At 44.5% G+C, this 19737-nt stretch overlaps 2 protein-coding genes across 4 annotated transcripts; one reads left to right on the top strand and one right to left on the bottom strand.

Annotated features, from left to right (window-relative positions):
* The first annotated feature begins 1387 nt into the window (after positions 1–1387).
* On the top strand, positions 1388–10109 carry LOC135505722 (beta-soluble NSF attachment protein). Of its 3 annotated transcripts, XM_064924794.1 has the most exons (11): positions 1388–1587; positions 2908–3009; positions 4063–4142; positions 5396–5512; positions 6707–6753; positions 7247–7324; positions 7525–7665; positions 7779–7883; positions 8013–8081; positions 8302–8352; positions 8592–10109. In XM_064924794.1, exons 1-11 carry the CDS (start codon positions 1490–1492, stop codon positions 8691–8693), a joined length of 990 nt encoding a protein of 329 aa, XP_064780866.1. In that variant the 5' UTR covers positions 1388–1489; the 3' UTR covers positions 8694–10109. The 3 variants fall into 3 exon arrangements, with proteins under 3 accessions (XP_064780866.1, XP_064780867.1, XP_064780868.1); XM_064924795.1 differs by lacking the exon at positions 2908–3009 and having other exon boundaries at positions 8592–10107; XM_064924796.1 differs by lacking the exons at positions 1388–1587; positions 2908–3009; positions 6707–6753 and having other exon boundaries at positions 4069–4142; positions 8592–10107.
* A 53-nt stretch (positions 10110–10162) lies between these two features.
* gzf1 (GDNF-inducible zinc finger protein 1) lies at positions 10163–18018 on the bottom strand. The gene is made up of 8 exons (XM_064924792.1): positions 17789–18018; positions 16453–17258; positions 16063–16337; positions 15662–15845; positions 15159–15423; positions 14839–15006; positions 14468–14625; positions 10163–14342 (listed from the first exon to the last, which is right to left on the bottom strand). Exons 2-8 carry the CDS (start codon positions 17239–17241, stop codon positions 13560–13562), a joined length of 2622 nt encoding a protein of 873 aa, XP_064780864.1. The 5' UTR covers positions 17242–17258; positions 17789–18018; the 3' UTR covers positions 10163–13559.
* Between the last annotated feature and the right edge of the window lie 1719 nt (positions 18019–19737).

A 19737-nucleotide genomic window follows, 5' to 3' on the forward strand; every position in this document is an offset into this window, starting at 1 on the left:
AGGTCGCAGTTGTTAACGAAAACTTGTTCTCAACTAGCCTACCTGGTTAAATAAAGGTGAAATAAATAAAGATAAAGTGCCTTGCGATCATATGTAATGCAGCCAGTCAAGATGCTCTCAATGGTGCAACTTTTTGAGGGCCTGTGCCAAATCTTTTCAGTCTCCTGAGGGGGGAAGCGACATTGTCGTGCCTTCTTCACGACCGTGGTGGTGTATGTGGATCATGTTAATTTCTTAGTGATGTGGACACCGAGGAAGCTCTCGACCCGCGCCACTGCAGGGACAAAATCGCCTCCTTTGTCTTGCTGACTTTGAGGGAAAGCTTGTCTTGGCACCACACTGCCAGGTCCCTGACCTCCCTCAGGGAGCAGCAGGTAACCTAGTGTTTAGAGCGTTGGGCCAGTAACCAAAAGGTTGCTGGATTGAATCCCGAGCTGACAAGTAAAACATCTTTTGTTTTGCCCCTGAGCAAGGCAGTTAACACACTGTTCCGAGGGCGCCGACGACATGGATGTCGATTAAGGCAGCCCCTCGCACCTCTCTGATTCAGAGGGATTGGGTTAAATGCGGAAGACACATTTCAGCTGAAGGCATTCAGTTGTACAACTAGGTACCCCCCTTTTCCTCCCGGTCTCGTCGTTGTCGGTCATCAGGCCTACCACCGTCATGCTCGTCAGCAAACTTAGTGATTGTGTTGGTGTCATCCGCAGTCACGCAGTCATGGGTGAACAGGGAGTACGGGAGGGGACTAAGCACGCACCCCTGAGGGGTCCCTGTGTTGATGGTCAGCTTGGCCAATGTGTGGGTGCCTACCCTCACCACCTGGGGGTGACCCATCAGGAAGTCCAGGATCCAGTTGCAGAGGGAGGTGTTCAGTCCCAGGGTCCTTAGCTTAGTGATGAGCTTTCAGGGCACTATGGTGTTGAACGCTGAGCGGTAGTCAATGAACAGCAATCTCACATAGGTGTTCCTCTTATCCAGGTGGGAAAGGGCAGTGTGGACTGCAATTCTTTGTGTTGCTGTGTCAACATGTATGACTGGGGTGGTATGTATGTGGTCCAGGGTTTGAGCCATGTGTTAAGCGCCATCAGGTGCTCAATGACGTAAACAGACTCAACATGTATTAGTTAATTTATCATTGTCATGATAGGAGCTATTTTGCTTCCCAGAATTTGTTATGTTCTAAGATCAGAAAGGTGTCAAAGCACGAGTATAATTTATGACCTAACTAAAGCGTGTGAAAGATTACGTAACAGGGGCTTTAATGTAGTTGTTTTTCAGATGGGAGTTGTAGTTTAACTGCATACAAGGTCAAGTTTTTGTGCCTCGATGGAAACTCAAAGTACCATGATTCACTTGGCTACTGCAAAGGCACGCCTACGCCAAATAAAATCACCGACTGTAATCCTTCGTTACTAGAAGCGAATGCTGGTGTTATTTTTCTGATTGCCACTTATCGTTAGTATTTGCCCTGTTTAATAATCAGAGAATGGACAACTCTGGGAAAGAGAAGGAAGCGATTCAGCTGATGGCTGACGCCGACAAGAAAGTGAAAACGTCTGGCTCGTTCTTGGGAGGCATGTTTGGGTAAGAGCGCTTCAGCAACAACGTTGTCAATAAAGCTAACGTTCGTTAGCTAGTTTATCATCACTCCGCATGCTAACTCAGTCTCTGGGTATTAGCACAGAGCTGTTCACCATTAGAGAGGAATCATTGGCACCATGCCATCGTATGCAAACTAGCTCTACAATGCTACAATATGTCGTTATGTGACATCCTCTAAGCATGCCATAGTAAACATTTTGTCATTAAAATAACAAACTAGTTGCTAGCTACATCCTCATGCATGCTTCTGCAGACAGTCTGTTTAACCAGCTATAATAGCGTTAGCTACCATTGCGCCTTCTAATGAGCAAAATTAGCGAATCTAAGCCTTAAAATATGCAGGTAATCTGTCATTTGGGCAGTGGCTCTGATGCTAAATATCTAACTAACCACCTTTTTGGATGATTTGTGCACGTACTCTTAGTAAGTTACTTACTATTGTCTGCCACAAACCAGTTACATTATTCCCTTCAAGTGAATGTAAACAACCTAGAAGCAGGTCACGACTCTTGGGCCTGTGCCATGAAGGCTAAGTAACATCCAAAAGCAGGCGATTACTCTCCATGCATACATTTGTATTATTCTTTTGCGTTTTTAAATTTCTTAATCACCCATCGGGCCATCTGATACAGCACACTAATTCGGTCTCGACTTCTTTAACCATTTCTATGAAGTGTAATCCTATGCCACCTTTGTGTGTGCTGTATTTATGAATGCATGTGCCTGTAATTTATTCCAATAGTAGGGTCTAGGAGTAGGTGTGTCTGCCAGTTCCAAGGCCACTGCAATGCAGGTCAGTCCGGTTCCAGTCTCTGGTGTATCTAACCAGCCAGTCTTTTGGTGATGTCTATTTGGCAGCCTTATCAAATTTGATTGATCACATACACATATTTAGCAGATGTTATTGTGGGTGTAGCGAAATGCTTGTCTTCCTGGCTCCAACAGTGCGGTAGTATCTAACCATCGTCACCTGTCTGTACCCTACCTAGGGTCCTGTCTTTTGCACAATCATGTGACGTGCCTGGATTTGAACCTTTATTTAACTTTTTCATCAAACTGTCTCATTTGACATTGTCTTACATATGTGACATGACTGCCCAAAACACAGGGCCCTAATCATACCATATCAGTGAAGAGAAGAATTATGTTGCATTTGGTGTACACACACTAAGATTCACTGCATTCAATTCCTGGCAGCCATCCAATAGTCTTCTTAATGACATGAAATGCCTCTCAAAAGGGCCACTAAGGTGAAAGCAATGGAGCGGTCTAAATCTGACACTTCTAACTCTCCATCGTTAGAGAAAAGCCTACCTGGGTGTCTGGTTTTGGGCACAGCCTTTCTACTGTACTATACCGGGGAACAACCATTAACGTGCTGTATGAGGATCATATCAGATTGAGGTAGGCCTAAAGCCTTTCATTAAATGGCAGTCGACATTCATACCCATTTTATAGACTATGGCGATATTGTCTATATGAATGCAGGTGCTACTGTATTGATGCAGTTTATCATAGAGTACTTGCTTTATTATGAGTGATAGGTTCAGTACACATCATTGCATTCTGTATATGAAAGTAGACTGGTCCTCTTTGAAGTCTGGTAGGATGCATTGCACGCTTTTTGTGTATAAAGCCCTTCTGCATAAACTTCCGCCGTACCTTACTTCATTGTTAACTTACAGACGTACGAGATACTACATGAGTTATTATGGACAAGAGCAAGATTATTTTTAATTGTCAAACTGCAGCCAAGCATCGATCATGATGTCATCTAGAATAAGACCCTCTATTTATTGGAAGGGATAATTAAGCTCATCGCTGTGCACATTCACCACCCTGTGAAGTTCATCATATTTTATATTCATCTGTCGCCTAATAAACTGCATGCTTTCCCGAGTCGTAGTGGGAGGACCACACAATATTTCATCGCGTGACTCCCAAGTTTGCATCCCTGTGATGGTTATTATGTACATTTTTCTACATAAAGGGGTTTCCACCAACATTTCTTGCATAATACATTATACCGACACAAAGATCCACCTTGTCTAGCGTGTTTTGTCGGAAAGTTTACATACAAAATTGCTGCTTCCATCAGGCCTGCCGCAAATGATTATTATTTAAAAGTTAAAATCTGACATGTACTTTACATGCATAAAAAGGTTGGATGGAAACCTGGTTAGTGACTGATTGGACAGCTAGAGCATCATTAGTCAGGAGTTGGAGGAAAGTCCCATGGGGTCAGGGAGAGGAGACAGAGATCAATACCGGCATCATCATCCAACATGGCCGGCTGACTGATGTCTTCTCTCTCAGCATAAGGGGTTTGGTCAATAATGAAAGTGCTTGGTTGATGAAAGCACTGCATTGTAGTATACACCCGGATCGAAAACTGTATGATTCCGTGGCATGGGGTGAACACTCAAACCTATGTATTTTGCTCTCTTCTCTCTCCAGCGGACCTCATAAAGTTGAAGAGGCTTGTGAAATGTACTGCAGAGCAGCCAACATGTTCAAGATGGCCAAGAACTGGACCGGTACACTTCTGTCTGCTCTATTTCACACTAAACATGGCTGCCCTTGATTGAACAATTATCCAATTAGTGGTTGCACAGTGTGTCAGAGTTCAGGTGTGTGTGTCTGTGCATCTCTGACGAAGGTAGTAATTCAAACTAAAGCGTTAAATGCTGTCATAATGAAAGTATTGACTATACAGTGCTGTGAAAAGTATTTCCCCCTTTCTGATTTTGTCATTTTTTAAAATCTTGGACACGGAATGTTATCAGATCTTTAACCGAAATCTAATATTAGATCAACGGAATCTATCCATGGAACATTCTTCCAGGAGTCTTGACCATCATCCAGGTGCTTATTGACAAATTTGAGTCGACCTTTTGGATGACATGGGTCCTGTTGTGTCTGGCGCAAGCCGAACACTACATTCCACATTAAGAACCTCGTAGCAACGGTCAGGCATGGTGGAAGTGTGATGGTTTGGGGATGCTTTGCTGCCTCACGACCTGGACCACTTGCCATCATTGAAGGAACCATGAATTCTGCTCTGTAACAGATAATCCGTCTGTGAGCTGAATCGCAGCTGGGTCATGCAACAAGAAAGTTATCCGAAACACACAAGCACGTCTACACCAGAATGGCTGAAAAGCAACATTTTTAAAGTTCTGGAATGGCCCAGTCCAAAGTCTAGATCTAAACCCGATTTTAAGATGTTGTGGCAGGACATGAAACAAGCAGTTCACGTGCAAAAACCCACAAATGTCGCTGAGTTAAAGCAGTTCTGCGTGGAAAGGGCCAAAATGCATCCACAGGGATGTGAGACTGATCAACTACAGGAAGCATTTGGTTGAAGTCGTTTCAGCTAAACGTGTTGCAATCAGTTGAGTGTCGGGGCAATACATTTTTCACACGGGGGCATATTGGCTGTTGCATAACTTTAATTCAACAAATGAAATAACTCCGGTTCCATTGATCTAATATTCGATTTTGGCTGAAGATCTGATAACATTCTGTGTCAGAAATATGCAAAAATAGAGCGAATCGGCACTAGGTTGACGTGTTTAAATAACAGTAGCCTACACAAATGAAAGACTGGCAGTGTGTGCTGCCCACTCCTCTGTGTTGATGGAGTCACTGTGTTTTGAAGTCATTTTAGCTGTGTGATTCCATCTATAATTCTGTAATTGCACAGCACTATTCTTGGAGGGCCTTAAAGCAAATTGCATTGCACATTGTTCTTCATGTTGAGGTTAAATGTGTTTGTTTGCGTCTCCAGCTGCTGGTAATGCCTTCTGCCAGGCGGCCCGGATCCATATGCAGCTCCAGAACAAACACGACTCGGCCACCAGCTTCATCGATGCAGGAAACGCTTTCAAAAAGGCAGACCCCAGTGGTGAGATACCGCACACCAAAAAGCCAAACTGGGCCTTTAGGCTACAGTAGTTGACCTCAAACAGCCTGCTTTAACCTTAGTTTACTACATTTCAGTCCCTTGTGAAAGTAGCAAAAACTGCTGCACATTTTCCAGGGCTAATAGAACTCTGTGGTATGTGTCAGTCAGATCCACAGTTGTGGTTCTAGAAAGGTAACTTGAGCAGAATGGGCTCTACGGAGAAGCTAGTCTACTGGGAAGAGTGATGATGAATTAGAATTTCCAGTCATTTCTTAGTGTTACACACGATAAGTACAAGTCGTTCTGGGTACTGTGTCAGAAATCAGGCCCCCCTGTATAGGTTGTCTGTTGGCATCTGACATGTGGGCCAACCATCTGCTCCGGGGTCAGAGGTTAGAGAGCCATGCTGTATTGCTGACCATAAACTGGGTGGTTCAAGCTCTGAATACTGATTGGCTGACAGCTGTGGTATATCAGACCGTATACCACGGGTATGACAAAACATTACATTTTTACTGCTCCAATTACGTTGGTAACCAGTTTATAACAGCTATAAGGCATCTCAGGGGTTTGTGGTATATGGCCATTATACCACGGCTAAGGGCTGTGTCCAGGCACTCCTCAATGCGTCGTGTCTAAGAACAGCCCTTAGCTGTAGTATATTGGCCATATACCACATGCCCTCGTGCCTTATTGCTTTACTATATTAAACTGTGACTATATTGCAAAAAGAAATGCCCTTGAGTACCGTTCAATAAATATTTACTGAGTAGAATTGAGTAGCTCCAGTGGGCTCTCCTCTTTACCTTTTGGTATGATTAAAACTGTAGAAAGTTGGGGCTGGAGTACCATCCCTGGGATGGTTATTATTGAGGTTAGCCTGCCATGTTGTCGAGTGGATTTAATAATAAACCCACCCACCGGGGGTGGTGATGGAATTATAACCTACTGTCGATGAAATACCCAGCCAGCCACAAGGAAAAATAAGATTTAATGTGATGCAACCTTCATCCACGAGACCTTGATCCACGAGAGAATTGTAACGCAAGAGCATGCATTGTTTCTTTCACTACTTTCCAATTTTCAGAAATCTCCTTTTGGAATGTTTACCTTTTGACGTATGTATGCATCTCACCTACCCTAATACTGTCTGTCACTCTTAACTCTCCCCTCTTCCTTTAATGCTGCCAATAGAGGCTATCAAGTGCTTAAACGCAGCTGTTGATATATACACAGACATGGTAAGACAGACGCTCACAGACGAGGACATGCATGACCAGAACCATATAATACATTGTCATGGTTCGTCATCACCATTGTTCATGAATGACCGATTTATTTTCCTTGTCAGAATTCCTTTTGGCTGTAGTTGTAAAACTGTTCTGATGATGCAGGTTGTACTATTTCATTCCAATGCTCTTCTCTCAATGGCACCCTCCCTATAGTATTGCCCAGCCCCCTTGAAGATGCTCCTCTCTGTTTCAAGAGAGAGTGCTGTATTGCGTGGAGTAGCTTACGAAGGCCATTTCAACTGCAACGTTTGTATTGTGACGCAAGGCTACATTTAAAAGTACTTGGTTTCTCTGCAAAGCCAGTTCTTAGTAATGATTTCTCTCCTCTCCCTCAAGCCACTTAGTAACGGTCAGGGTCCAGAGCATTTCCTGGTCTGGTCACGTAGTAAGGTAAAACTCCCGGCCCCAGTATTGATTCCTGTCCTGTGTTTGGCTCGTCCAGGGAAGGTTCACCATCGCAGCCAAACACCACATCACCATCGCAGAGATCTACGAGTCAGAACTGGTGGATATAGAGAAGGTGCGTTTTGAATATGTTTGTGTGTGTCGCCGTATATGGTTATTGGACTAGTAAAGGTGTCTGAAGACATGGAATAGTTTACCAAATTCTCGCCGTCTCATTTCCTTATTGGTTTCCATTAGAAAGAAAATCCATTACTTAGTCTTTTCTGGACCTCTACTCAGTGTTTTGGTTCCCATTTGCCCCTGGTCCTGCTCTAGGCCATCGCCCACTATGAGCAGGCAGCAGACTACTACAAAGGAGAGGAGTCCAACAGTTCTGCAAATAAGTGTCTACTGAAGGTGGGGGCCTACGCCGCTCAGTTGGAACAGTACGCAAAGGCCATCGAGATCTACGAACAGGTGTGTGTGTCACCTCGGCATGCTTGTGGGTGCACGTGTGTCTGAACAGAAACTGATTTGTATATCAATGGTTTCCCAGTGAATTGACCGTGTTCGTGTGTGTGTGTTACCAGGTGGGATCCAGCACCATGGATAACCCCCTGCTGAAATACAGCGCCAAAGAGTACTTCTTCAAAGCCTCTCTGTGTCACTTCATCGTGGATGAACTTAACGCCAAAGTCAGTGGGCAGCGTCATGTCACCAAGACCATAAGGGGTTCAGTGCCCTTCTGATTTGTAAATGAAGCAGTCCTCTGACTTAGTGCTTTTGTATGAAGGACAACTGCATTTAATATATTTTTTCTGCAGCTTGCTGTCGAGAAGTACGAAGAGATGTTCCCAGCCTTCTCTGACTCAAGAGAGTGCAAGCTGTTGAAGGTATTTCACTGACCCCATCTAAAGCCTTCGATTTGTTAATTCTATCCCTTTATGGTGTTGATCATGGTAATATATTAAAGTTATATTGTGCAAAGTTCACTAGATCTCAAAGCGCTTACATGGGATGTGTTTATGTCATCCACTACTACTGTGTAGCACCTGCACGACAGCCATTTTGCAGAAGCAATCTGACAAGCTACTGTAAATCACTGTTTTACAGAAACTCCTGGATGCTCATGAGGAACAGAACTGTGAAGCTTTCACAGAAGCAGTAAGTCTAAATGGCTCATTGATTCACAGGGCGGCTGGTTTTTCCCTTTGGAAAAAATGGAGGTCTGATGTCGTTGCCTATCATTGGATTGGTGAAAGCCCTTGACTCCATCCAGTACATGGCATTCACAAATGCAGTCATGCCAGATCAGTAATTATTTAAGGAAAGAAAGCATGGATTCCTTTTAGTATTTGAACAGGTGCTTAGATTTAATCTTAATCCCTTTCGACTTCCCTCAGATTAAAGAGTTTGACTCCATCTCTCGTCTGGACCAATGGCAGACCACCATGCTGCTGCGCATCAAGAAAACCATCCAAGGGGACGAGGGAGACCTGAAGTGAGACCACGACAGGGGGAACACAGCACCGCGGGGTGCACACATGGCATGCCACCCCTCTCCACGACTTCACCCCTCATCCCATATTGTTTTTGTGCAATGACTCAGTCCAGGTTCTTACATACAGAATGTCCAGTTAGTTAAATCCGCTGCAATGTCCAGTCCAGGGGTCTGACTTTTGGGGAGGGATGTGAGGTTTTGGTCAGCTGAAAAAAAGTTTAAATTAGCAAATCTGTTCCCAAGTATTTCCACAAATTAAAAAAGGGATATGCGATCATGTATCACTGTGGTGAAGGTGTGAAATTATTATTATTTTATTTTCAAATACAATCTCTTTTTTGGGCTTCATTGTGGTAAATTTGCAGTGTACAAATGATTAGAATTATGTTCTGGCCCCGAAACCATCCGCTCCTACAAAAATGATCCTGCGCCTGAATCTAGCTGCCTACCCCTGGTGTAGGTCTTTATAAAGACTTGTGTATACTCTGTTGAATTCTATTATCAGTGCTCTCTTATTATCACCAAACTCTAGTTAGGATGTGGGTCCAGTCGCACCTCTTTCTGGAGGATAGATCCGATACGTTTAGTGGTGAGTGAACTTCTGAGAAGGGCAGAGAGGCATTCTAATTCCAAGGCATTGACCACTGATGTTAGTATTGAGCGCACAGACACTGCATGATTTGTACAGTTGTAATTTATGATTCTATTAGGTTCAACAGGTGTGACTTTTCATCTAGGAATTAGTATTTTAAATATATATTTATATTGTGTTTGCTTGGCTTCCAGCTGAAAGGTCTTACAAGGGAAATGTCCATTACTTATATATCATAAATGGTTCTTGTAAACAAAGGTAAGAGATGACACAATGAATTGTTTCATATTTAAAAAATCGTATTCTTGAAATGGACAATTGATACAAATACAATCAAGACATGGCCAGAAAGTATATTTTGCTTAGTTGGTATTTTTTTTCTCCATATTTCTTATTCTGTATTATGAGGTTATCTACACAATCTGCCTTTGTGAGGCGACTTCCTAATTCTGCTTGTAAATGATTATTTTTTTTAAACGCAGATCTAAGAAAATCCCTTGCCCTCTTCTAAGAGCAGTTTCACTTCTAAACTCCAGCTTTGTTCTTTCATTGTCACCCATGTTGATGTACTATGTGTCGTGAACTTGTAACCATGTTGGTGTTTGCTTGTGCATCCTCTAGCCGGCAACTAGCAGAGCTGCAGTTATTTGTGTGTATAGGTAATAGTGGTCGCAACATTTCCTAGTAGTGATGAACTGCGGCAAGGTTTTTAATGAGTGCCCCACAACGTAGGGGGCAGTCAGCTGCGTATCAAGCTTCTTTCAGATGGAATGGTGCTCTTTTCTTTTTATTTGGTCTGTGTCTGAAAATTAACTAAATAAAATATCATTGTGTGGGTCTCTACTGATATTGCTGTTTGTCGAAAACTTTAGTCCACGCAATTTGAAAATGATATGTGCATGTATATTTTAATTTGTATTAGTGATTATGTTAGGAGTAAATGTCAAAACATGTTGCACAAAAGAAACCATGAATTAAGCATACTTAGGTAGAGATTCTGATTGCGGGTTATAGACCTTGCAGTTTTTCCCCCGACCAAGGCTATTTCCGAGTAAGCCAACATATGCCGCGTCGACCGTGAATGGGGTCTCAGCGGAATCATTACCTTGAATGATACATTTATACCCAAACAGGATTGCAACCGTACCATGTATTGTTTATAGCTTAGTTTTAGGTCTGGAACTCACCTTTCTAGTAAAAAGTGTTATACATTGCTGAGGTGTACTCACTTGATGCAAGCTCAAATACATAGTACAAATAGTATGAAAATACATTGATTTTTTTCCCTATTCAACAAAAGTGGGGCTTAAAATGACAAATGTTTTTTCTAAATATAGGAACAATCAAATAAACAACTTACCAATCTAACATATGTAATTGTTTTAAAATGGTAATAGCAAGGATCATTTAGCTATTAGATTTAGACTCGCTAGACCCCTGACTCAACTCTGGACGTCAAAGCCAGTTCTACTGTTGTCTTTCATCATTCCCCCTCTAATCGGGGACTGATTTAGACCTAGGACACCAGGTGTATGCAATTCATTATCAGGGAGAACAGAAAACCACCAGGCTTCCGAAATGTGGACCGGAGGCTCAGTACGGAGGATGTGACGCAAATGCGAACTCCATACCGCATCGCCATGTGCCTCCCAAATTATGCAACAATGTGAAGGTCTCCTTATAGCTCTGTATAGATCCGCATCGACATGAATAGTTGACGGTAGGTGGGGCCGGAGGTCCTGTATAAACACAAACCCACTTCCGGAACAACAGCTCTGCTCCGTGAAGAAGTGTGAATGTTCTGACCTCTGCGGAGGCCGCGTCGCAGTAAACGCCGTACGTCCACTGCAGACATCAGATTGACCAATCAGAGCCTTTAAGAGTTGAATACCCTTGCACTCGAAGAGGGTTGTCAAACTCATTCCATGGGCCGAGTGTCAGCAGGTTTTAGGGCCCTTAATTCATCAATCAAGTACAAGGGAGGAGCAAAACCCACAGCCACTCCCTCTGTGGAATGAGTTTGACACCTGTGCACTAGTGTGTCCCGTTTCATGTTGTCTCCCAGAGGGAGAGTAAATCGATTATTTGTCTGGATAGGCCAGAAAGTGTGACACATTACTCCCTATGCAAATGTGAGGTCTGAAACCTGACACTTACATGTCCGTTCTGCTGAGAGTGGTAGCCGAGTGAAGAGAGATAAAGCTTTCGAGGCACTGAACCCTACGACGTTCACATATGGCTTTGTACACCAAAATATCAGTTGGAACCTGTTCAGAACTGCTCAATATTTGAGAGGTTAAAATCCGCAATACCGAGAACCCACAATCCGATTCAATCCCAGCCTAAATTTCAAAGAGGCAACCCCATAACATTTCGTCAACAGAGTAGAGGACAGACATAAAATATGAATTCAGACCCAATAAATAGCCACTTTCATATGTATATGGACAGTGAAGCTACACATTTTAATTTGGCTCTATACTCCAGCATTTTTGGATGAGAGCAAATGGGCAACAGTACAGAATGTCACTTTTTATTTGAGGGTATTTTAATACTCTGTTAAATTTTGCCCGATAGGAACTGAATGGTGAATGGAGTAATTATATTTCTGAGTAGATAAGATGTTTCAGAACATTTCAAAATGAATCTGGATAATGCCATGATTAAGAAAATCATGAATGAATAATGACTAGTGAGAAGGTTACAGAACATGCTAACCTGACCATTAACATGGGAGTTCAGCATTTTGTTTTGTGGGGGGGTGATCTTTGTGCCTCTAACTTTCTCACTCATCATTATTCACGATTAATTTATGAATGATCCATAATCACGGTAGCATCCACATTCATGTAGAAATGTTCAAAAACATCCTTATTTACATTAAAAGTCACTCCAAAATGACAATACATGATTCACCATACAGTTCATTGGTCAAAACATAACCCAAAACAAACTGCAAATGCATCCAATGAGTGTGTAGTCACAAACTTCACGTAATCATTGCGTGCTACAAATATGGAACCAAATACTACACTTTTGACAACTTTAATACACTATAAGTGAATGTGTCCAAATACTTATGACTTCTTCAAATGGGAGGGACTAGAGTCAGTGGTGCCAGGGAAACAGCCCCTCCTCAAAGTCAGCAAAACCAAGCAGCTGATTATGGACTACAGGAAACAAGGAGAGGAGCACGCCACTATTGTCATCGGCCGGGCTGCAGTGGAGAAGGGTAAAAAGCTTCCAGTTCCTCAGCGTGCACATTACAGAGAAGAGGACATGATCCAACCACACCCCCGCCGTGGATTTGGCAGCAGTGTCTCTCAAACCTCAGGCGCCTGAAGACATTCAGCACGGGCCCTAGGATCCTAAAGAAGTTGAACAATCGAGAGCCTCTTGAACGGCTGCATCGCCGCCCGGTACGACAACCGCACCGCCCTCAACTGGAAGGCCCTACCGAGGTTGGTGTGGACGACCTAATGAAGAACTGAGGGCGAGCTCCTTGCCCTCCAGTACATATACACCAGCCCGTGTCTTAGGAAGGCCACAAAGATCTTTAAGGACTCCAGTCACCCGAGTCATGGACTGTTCACTGTTACCATCTGGCAAGTAGTATCCGAGTATTGGGTCTCGGACGAACAGGCTCAGAGACCGCTTCTACCACCAGGCCATCAGACTGCTAAAAATCCAAACCTAGCGGTCCCCCTGCACACATCTGCACCGTAGAGACTATTTGCATTAGGCACCTTAGAAATGATTTGCACTGCACACATATTCAACCCTTCCACACAAACACCCATAAACACACAAACACCTAGAAACACACACACACAAGCACTGAGCTCACACACTCAATGCTGCTGTTCTAGTGCTATTGATTCCACAACTCACTTTAGATTTGTAAATAGTGTAAATACAGTCCATTATTACTACTCATATTGCCTCTTCTACTACTTGTTATTTTCTACTTGACTCTTCACTGTTATTGACTCTTCACTGTTATTGTTGATTGATGAACTGCATTGAGGGAGTTAGGGCAAACGTTTTACTGCACCTTGTATACCAGCTGTAAACTGCGTACGTGACGAATACATTTGATTTGATTTCGATACAGTGCTTTCAATTTGTACACGGAAAAAAGGTAGTGTCCTGTTGTCGGCTCGTATGAAACATTTGACCTCAAAATCCAAAATGCTGGAGTATAGAGCCAAATGAAAGGAATTATCTTCAGTGCCCAAATGCATACGGAAGGGAGTGTACATTGAAATACATGCCAACCTACACCACAGTATCTTCAGTGGACACCTCCAGGTCTTCCACAGTACCAATGTCCTCTGGTACACTGTGTTGTTCCTCATTAGACACAGCAGCGCTCGGTGTCTCAGTCTCCAGTTCTGATGTCTGCACTGTAACACACTCCTCAGAGATAGGGGCACACTCTGAAACTGCATCCTCGGGATCCGCAATGGCCGTCGTATCTGAACACGGCCCAGCTTCCAAATCTGGAGCCAAGATGGTCTGCGACACCGCAGTTTCCAGAACACATGAAGTTGAAAGACTGGTCTCTGAAACTGGGGCAAATATGGCCCCTGAAACAGTGACTGGGACAGAGACAGACACAGTCTGGACAGGGAGGACGCCAGAGGAGGACGAGGACACAGAGATGGAGGACATAGAGACAGGGATAGTAAAGGGGACAGAGACAGTGGATCCATCCAGAGAGATGACACTGGCACCGGTGCAGTCTGTGGTGACGATGGGTAGCTGGGTCCCAGCCGGCATCTCTGTCTGGATGACCGTGAACCCACCCAGGGTGGTGTGGCTAACCAGGGCGATGGTCCCTGGGTCGCCCCAGCTGGCTGAGAGGGTGATGGGCTCACCAGGAACCAATATGGTCCCCTCCTGGAGCCTACCTCCAGCTCCACTATCCCCTTCCACCTCCCGAACCACAGTCTCTATTTTAACCTTTCTACCAAGGCTTCTGGGTTTCTTAGTCTTTTTCTCCATGTTGTCCTTGAGGACCACCAGGTAGTTCTTCCATGGAGTGTTTTGGTCGTGAGTCTGTGGAATAAAGTGCACATCTTCAAATAACAGGCGTTTGCAGCACATATCATTGTCTCCAACATGACGTATCGCACACATTTGAGTATTGAAACAAGTGTTGCTGCAGTAGTGTAGTAACGCACCATGGTGTGCCTGCGTACGGTGGACTTGTCCGTGAAGGTACGGTTGCAGAGGCCACACATGTAGGGCTTCTCCCCTGTATGAATCCTCTGGTGCCTCTGGAGGGCATTCAGCTGGGTGAACTGCTTATCACAATCTGTACAGTGGTACGGACGCTCACCTGAGACAGTTACACACACAGGCCAGACAGGGGTTAAAGGGCAAGGGTCAGCAGAGGAAGACATTTTCAAGGGGTAATAATTCACTATAAAATGCAAGATTTCAAACTATTAGACGGTAGTAGCAATGTGTCTTGTGATGACTAACCGTAACATTCGATGCAGTCAGCATGAAAATAAAATGGCTACATTAGGTGTAATAACGCAGTGGTTACCTGTGTGTATCTTCATATGCTGGTGGAGGGAGTTTCTCTGGGCGAAGGCCCGACCACATTGTTCACACTTGTAAGGCCTGGAGCCTGTGTGGATTCTGGAGTGGTGTTTCAGGTATTCTTTAGAGGCAAAGCTTTTCCCACAGCTCTCACACATAAAAGGCTTCTCTCCTGGAAGGCCAAACAAAACAGATTAGTTTAGACTGGTTTGTGTAGATCTAAGAAACGGTGTAAAAAATTCAGATTAAATCAGGGAAAGCCAAACCTAGCAGCTTTAAAAAATGTACAGTGCATGTACAGTGTGTAAGAAGTGAAAGTCTTACCTGTGTGGGCCCTTTTGTGATAGGACAACATGTGGTTCTGGGTGAACCTCGCATCACACTGGTCACAGGCGAAAGGCTTCTCTCCTGTGTGAGTCCTGCGGTGTGTCTTGAGGGCTGAGCTCTGGGAGAACTTGGCTTCACAGTCAGTGCAAGAGTAGGGCTTGTCTCCTGTGTGCGTTCTCTCGTGTAGCGTCAACGCGGTCTTAGAGCTCAGCGCCTTGTTACACACAAGACAGGTGTGTCGCTCGCCGCCTCCCTCGTGCACCTAGACGTAGAAAAGAGTCAATATTTATCGTCTCAATTAATGATTAGTCTTGCAGCAAATTGAAAAGGATATACCATTTTCACATTTTGCCCTTTGACCAGACCCACATGGGTTGAGCCACCGACGGCTCTGGTCAAAAGTTGTGCCCTACGTGGGGAACAGGGCGTCAATCGAGAGAATCCTACATAAAAGTGTTACAAAAGCAGTCCCAAGTCCTCTGACTCGGACCCATCCCAACCTGTCGTCGGTGGCGCGTCACGTCCTTCTTGCGTTTGAAGGTCTTGGTGCAGACGTCACAGGGGAACAGCCTTTCGTCACTGTGGACGTGTCTCTGGTGGATCTTCAGGTTGCAGCGGTTGGCGAAGGTCTGCTGGCAGGTGTCACAACGGTACGTCACCTCCCCCTGCACACTGTGGCTCGTCCTGGTGGTCATGGTAACAATGTAGTTATGAGAGACGTGATCAGAACAACAATGACAATAGTTGAGAGCTCAGGTTTCCTAACCCCTTTACAAGTGCTCAAAGCACTTTACATTGTACAGTACAGAGTAGGTCTACATTTGTCTTATCTCATTTTCAAACCCACCCATTCATGATCCAACGAATGTCTAACTAATGTGTAATATCCAACTCCACCTACTTGATGTGCTTCAGGTAGCTCTTCTCATAGTGGAAGGTCCGTTGACATTTGTCACACTTGTATTGAGTGTCAATACGTCTGGATGATCTGTTGGTGGCACGCTCTTCTCCCTCCTCCTCACCCTCCTCTTCCTTGCTGGGCAAGAAGAGGGAGTCATCTGGACAATCGTCTGGTATATCTCCCTCTTCCACCTCATCTTCATCATCAACGTCTGTCGACTCCAGTCCCGCCCCCTCTTTTTCAGGCAGCGGCTCTGGAAGGGCCTCTTCTGCCTCCTGTGTAATAACAATAATCGTCAAGATCAATTGGACAGCACTTCTGTCTAGATGTTTTAAATGCTTTACTACACGCCTCATCCGCCAAATCAAAGCATGTCAACATTGCACCTACCCGTGTGTTGTAAGTGTTCTCCTCCTGACTGGTTGTCTGAGTGTTGTTGTCAGGCAGATCTTCCATCTGCTCCAATGTCTGGTCCTTCATCTTCCTCACGTACTTCTTCTTAGGAATGTCAATGAAGACTCTGCGCCCTGCCAGCCTGTTACTCCTCCTCCCAGAGACCTCAGTGTCTTTATTCACCTCTGACCTCTCCTCCTCGGCTGTGACCACCTTTGCCCTTTTCTCCCCTCTCTCTGGTTTGGTTGGAGGGGTCAGCCTCTTGATGGAGGCTATTTTGGGAACTTTGTTGACTCCGACCCCCAGCGCCCCATCCTCCTCTCCTACATCATACAAATCAGCTTCCATGTCTTGCGACATGGATGCCTCAACCCTGTGCAGACTCAAGCTGCCTTCATAGAGAACCGAGCTGCAGGCCTGGACAAGGCTCTTACACTCTAACAGTGTCGCCACTTCATGTATTACACCAATCTTGTCTTTAGCAAACTCTTTATCCACCTCCAGTTTGCCAGTGTATACATATTCCAAGAACCTGGTGAAATCAGTGGTTCGAACGTTCCCCAAGAATAGCTTCTTGGGTGGGTCCGGTGCCAGTAGGATGTTCTTGAAGTAGCCGCTGGAGGCAGCTAGGACCGCCTGGTGAGCCTCAAACTCTTCCAGCTCACCCTGGAAGTCCACCTGGACTGTGACATCGCACAGGTGACCATGTAGTCTGAGCTGGTGCAGAGACTGAAGCATGTCCTCATGGTGGAAGGCTGAGGAGAGTTGGACCACTTGGTCACTCATGGTTCATACTGTTGATGCTGATAAGACAAATGTTATAAAAACACATCAATGGTAGCAAAGCAATCCATTCCTGGCTAAAGTTAACTTTTTGTTGTTGTTGTTGGGAGTGATCATGTGGACTTATAACGTTACAGTGACGTTAGCTAGCTAGATATATTCACTTAGCTTGCTAGCTATATAACGTTATGGTTAAGGCCTGTGCTTGGGGATAGCTTAACATAGCTAACGTTAGGTGGCTGGCTAGATGGAAAAAGCAGCTGGCTAGGCAAACTCAAAAACGAGTTTGACTCAATCAGCTGCTCATGTTTCGACTGGCCAGCCGTCAAAAACGGAGTAACGTTAGCGCACAAGCGAGTTAGCATCAAGCTAACGTTAAGCTTACTAGACTGAGCCACGGCAATAAGCTAGCTAGTCAAAAGACAGAAAAAACAGTTGATGGTTGTTTTTCCACGAAACACTTTCTTTTGCAGTGTTTCGGTTATGACCAGCAAGCAACAGCGGAATATGTGCAATGAACGTGTACGCATCACAACCAACTCTTTCTTACCGTAAGCTCGGTAAAATGGCAGCCCTTCACAAATGCAGCACAACGAAAGTATTTCCTGTAAAATCTGCACCCGAAATCGAGAGATCCGTTTTCACTTCGGCCATGTTGGATAGATTCGGTCCGCTTCGGATGATTTGGGATACGTTCTAAGTACCCGTTTCAAATGTTCACAAGGAACGTCAGAACAAAGCGACTCTGGATCAGTTCTTAGGATCATTCGAACGTGTTTCTAGAAATAACTAGACATCAAAATGAAATAAATCATTATTAGTTTATTCGGTGTCGCGGTACCTTTGCAAATGCAAAAAAACAAACAATTTATTTGTCATTATGTAGAAGAAGAAAATAACATCTTCAGACGCATATCAATTGCATTGCCATTTTTGAAAAATTCATAGATAATAGATTAATCATGTATTTTGTAAATCACAGTGTCCACATGGTGGAGCCCTTTCATTGTATTTCAATATTGTGCGATTAGAAGCCCCTGTCTTGCCTCTGCAGAGAATAGATAAGTGCAAACTGTACTTATGGTCTTTTGTCTGGGTCTTGATTATTTCAGGGGTGTAAGTGCTGAACAAAAGCCCGCCCAACCAGTAATTGAATCCCTGGTATGGTATTTGCATTTCTGAACTTCTTGTCAAATTTAGACATTTTGGCTGAGAGGAGCAATAAAACAGAAGCCTTCAGAGTTGATTCCACTTGAACTCGATCCAACACACAAATCAGCCCCGCGTTTTCCAGACTGTAGACCGTCATTCCAAGGCTGTACGCTAAGATACTTTAGGAGGAATCACTGGGGGCCTGTGCAGCTGCCAGTGGAGTTTTATTGTCAGAGGAAATCCATATACCTTACATTTCCCTTAATGACTTCTGCAAGCGTTCAGCCTCTTCCGGTAGTGGTGAGTCACCCTGCTAGTGCTCTACTGAGGACAGGAGGCTCTGGTTTTCAGCTCTGGCCTGGAGACTAGCTACCACGTCTTTCTATCTATCACGCCCCAGTGCACAGGCGCACACACACACGCACGCACGCACGCACGCACACACACACACACACACACACACACACACACACACACACACACACACACACACACACACACACACACACACACACACACACACACACACACACACACACACACACACACACACACACACACACACACACACAGACTCTCAAATGATTCCCTATTCGTAGTGCTCTATTGTTTTCTGACCAGAGCCCTACGTGATGCAAATGCTTAGTAAAAGGTGATGAGCTCAGCAAACAATCTCCCCCACGTTGGGACATGTTTTCCCTGCCTCAGGGCAGACAAGCAAAATACCACTGCTTACATTGAACGGTACACAAGCAAAGGGACAAAACATTGACTGTGTGAGAGGAGAAAACAAACCCCCCACATCCTGGAAATACATATTTTCTGATGGGGGTTTTAGAGGACATTCTCATAAACACTCTGATATTCAATGGCTAAAGGGGAATTCTGTCAGGGTTTGTCAGCTGGAGTCATGCAAACACTTTGATGTGGATTTGGATGTGGTGGGGGAGAGAGCGTGTCCTAGTAAGACCTCTCCATAGTTGCCTGTTAGCCTACGAGTCATAATCTAAGCAGATGATGAACTGAAAGGCTGACTGTAACACCAGACCATTACATAGAGCTGTGGCTTACTGGTCTGGCTGTGAAAAAATAACCTCTCTCCCTCTCTCTCTCCCCCTCTCTCTCTCTCTCTCTGTTTCTCTCTCTCCCTCCCCCCCCTCTCTCTCTCTCTGTTTCTCTCTCTCCCTCTCCCCCTCTCTCTCTCTCTCTGTTTCTCTCTCTCCCTCTCTCTCTGTTTCTCTCTGTTTCTCTCTCTGTTTCTCTCTCTCTGTTTCTCTCACTCTCTCTCTCTCTCTCTCTCTTTCCATTCAACCACAGGGCTAATGCCAGACCGACCAGACTCTGTCC

Source organism: Oncorhynchus masou, chromosome 19, assembly GCF_036934945.1.
Source record: "Oncorhynchus masou masou isolate Uvic2021 chromosome 19, UVic_Omas_1.1, whole genome shotgun sequence".
NCBI classification, from domain to species: domain Eukaryota; kingdom Metazoa; phylum Chordata; class Actinopteri; order Salmoniformes; family Salmonidae; genus Oncorhynchus; species Oncorhynchus masou.

Excerpts from the sequence above, each read along its gene's own strand:
- LOC135505722 (XM_064924794.1), top strand. The coding sequence starts at position 1,490 with ATGGACAACTCTGGGAAAGAGAAGGAAGCGATTCAGCTGATGGCTGAC. Across the intron at positions 3,010-4,062 it reads GAGGATCATATCAGATTGAG|CGGACCTCATAAAGTTGAAG; the intron begins GTAGGCCTAAAG and ends TTCTCTCTCCAG. Across the intron at positions 8,082-8,301 it reads GAGAGTGCAAGCTGTTGAAG|AAACTCCTGGATGCTCATGA; the intron begins GTATTTCACTGA and ends ACTGTTTTACAG.
- gzf1 (XM_064924792.1), bottom strand. The coding sequence starts at position 17,241 with ATGAGTGACCAAGTGGTCCAACTCTCCTCAGCCTTCCACCATGAGGAC. Across the intron at positions 15,424-15,661 it reads TGACGCGCCACCGACGACAG|GTGCACGAGGGAGGCGGCGA; the intron begins GTTGGGATGGGT and ends TTCTACGTCTAG. Across the intron at positions 14,626-14,838 it reads GCATATGAAGATACACACAG|GTGAGCGTCCGTACCACTGT; the intron begins GTAACCACTGCG and ends TAACTGTCTCAG.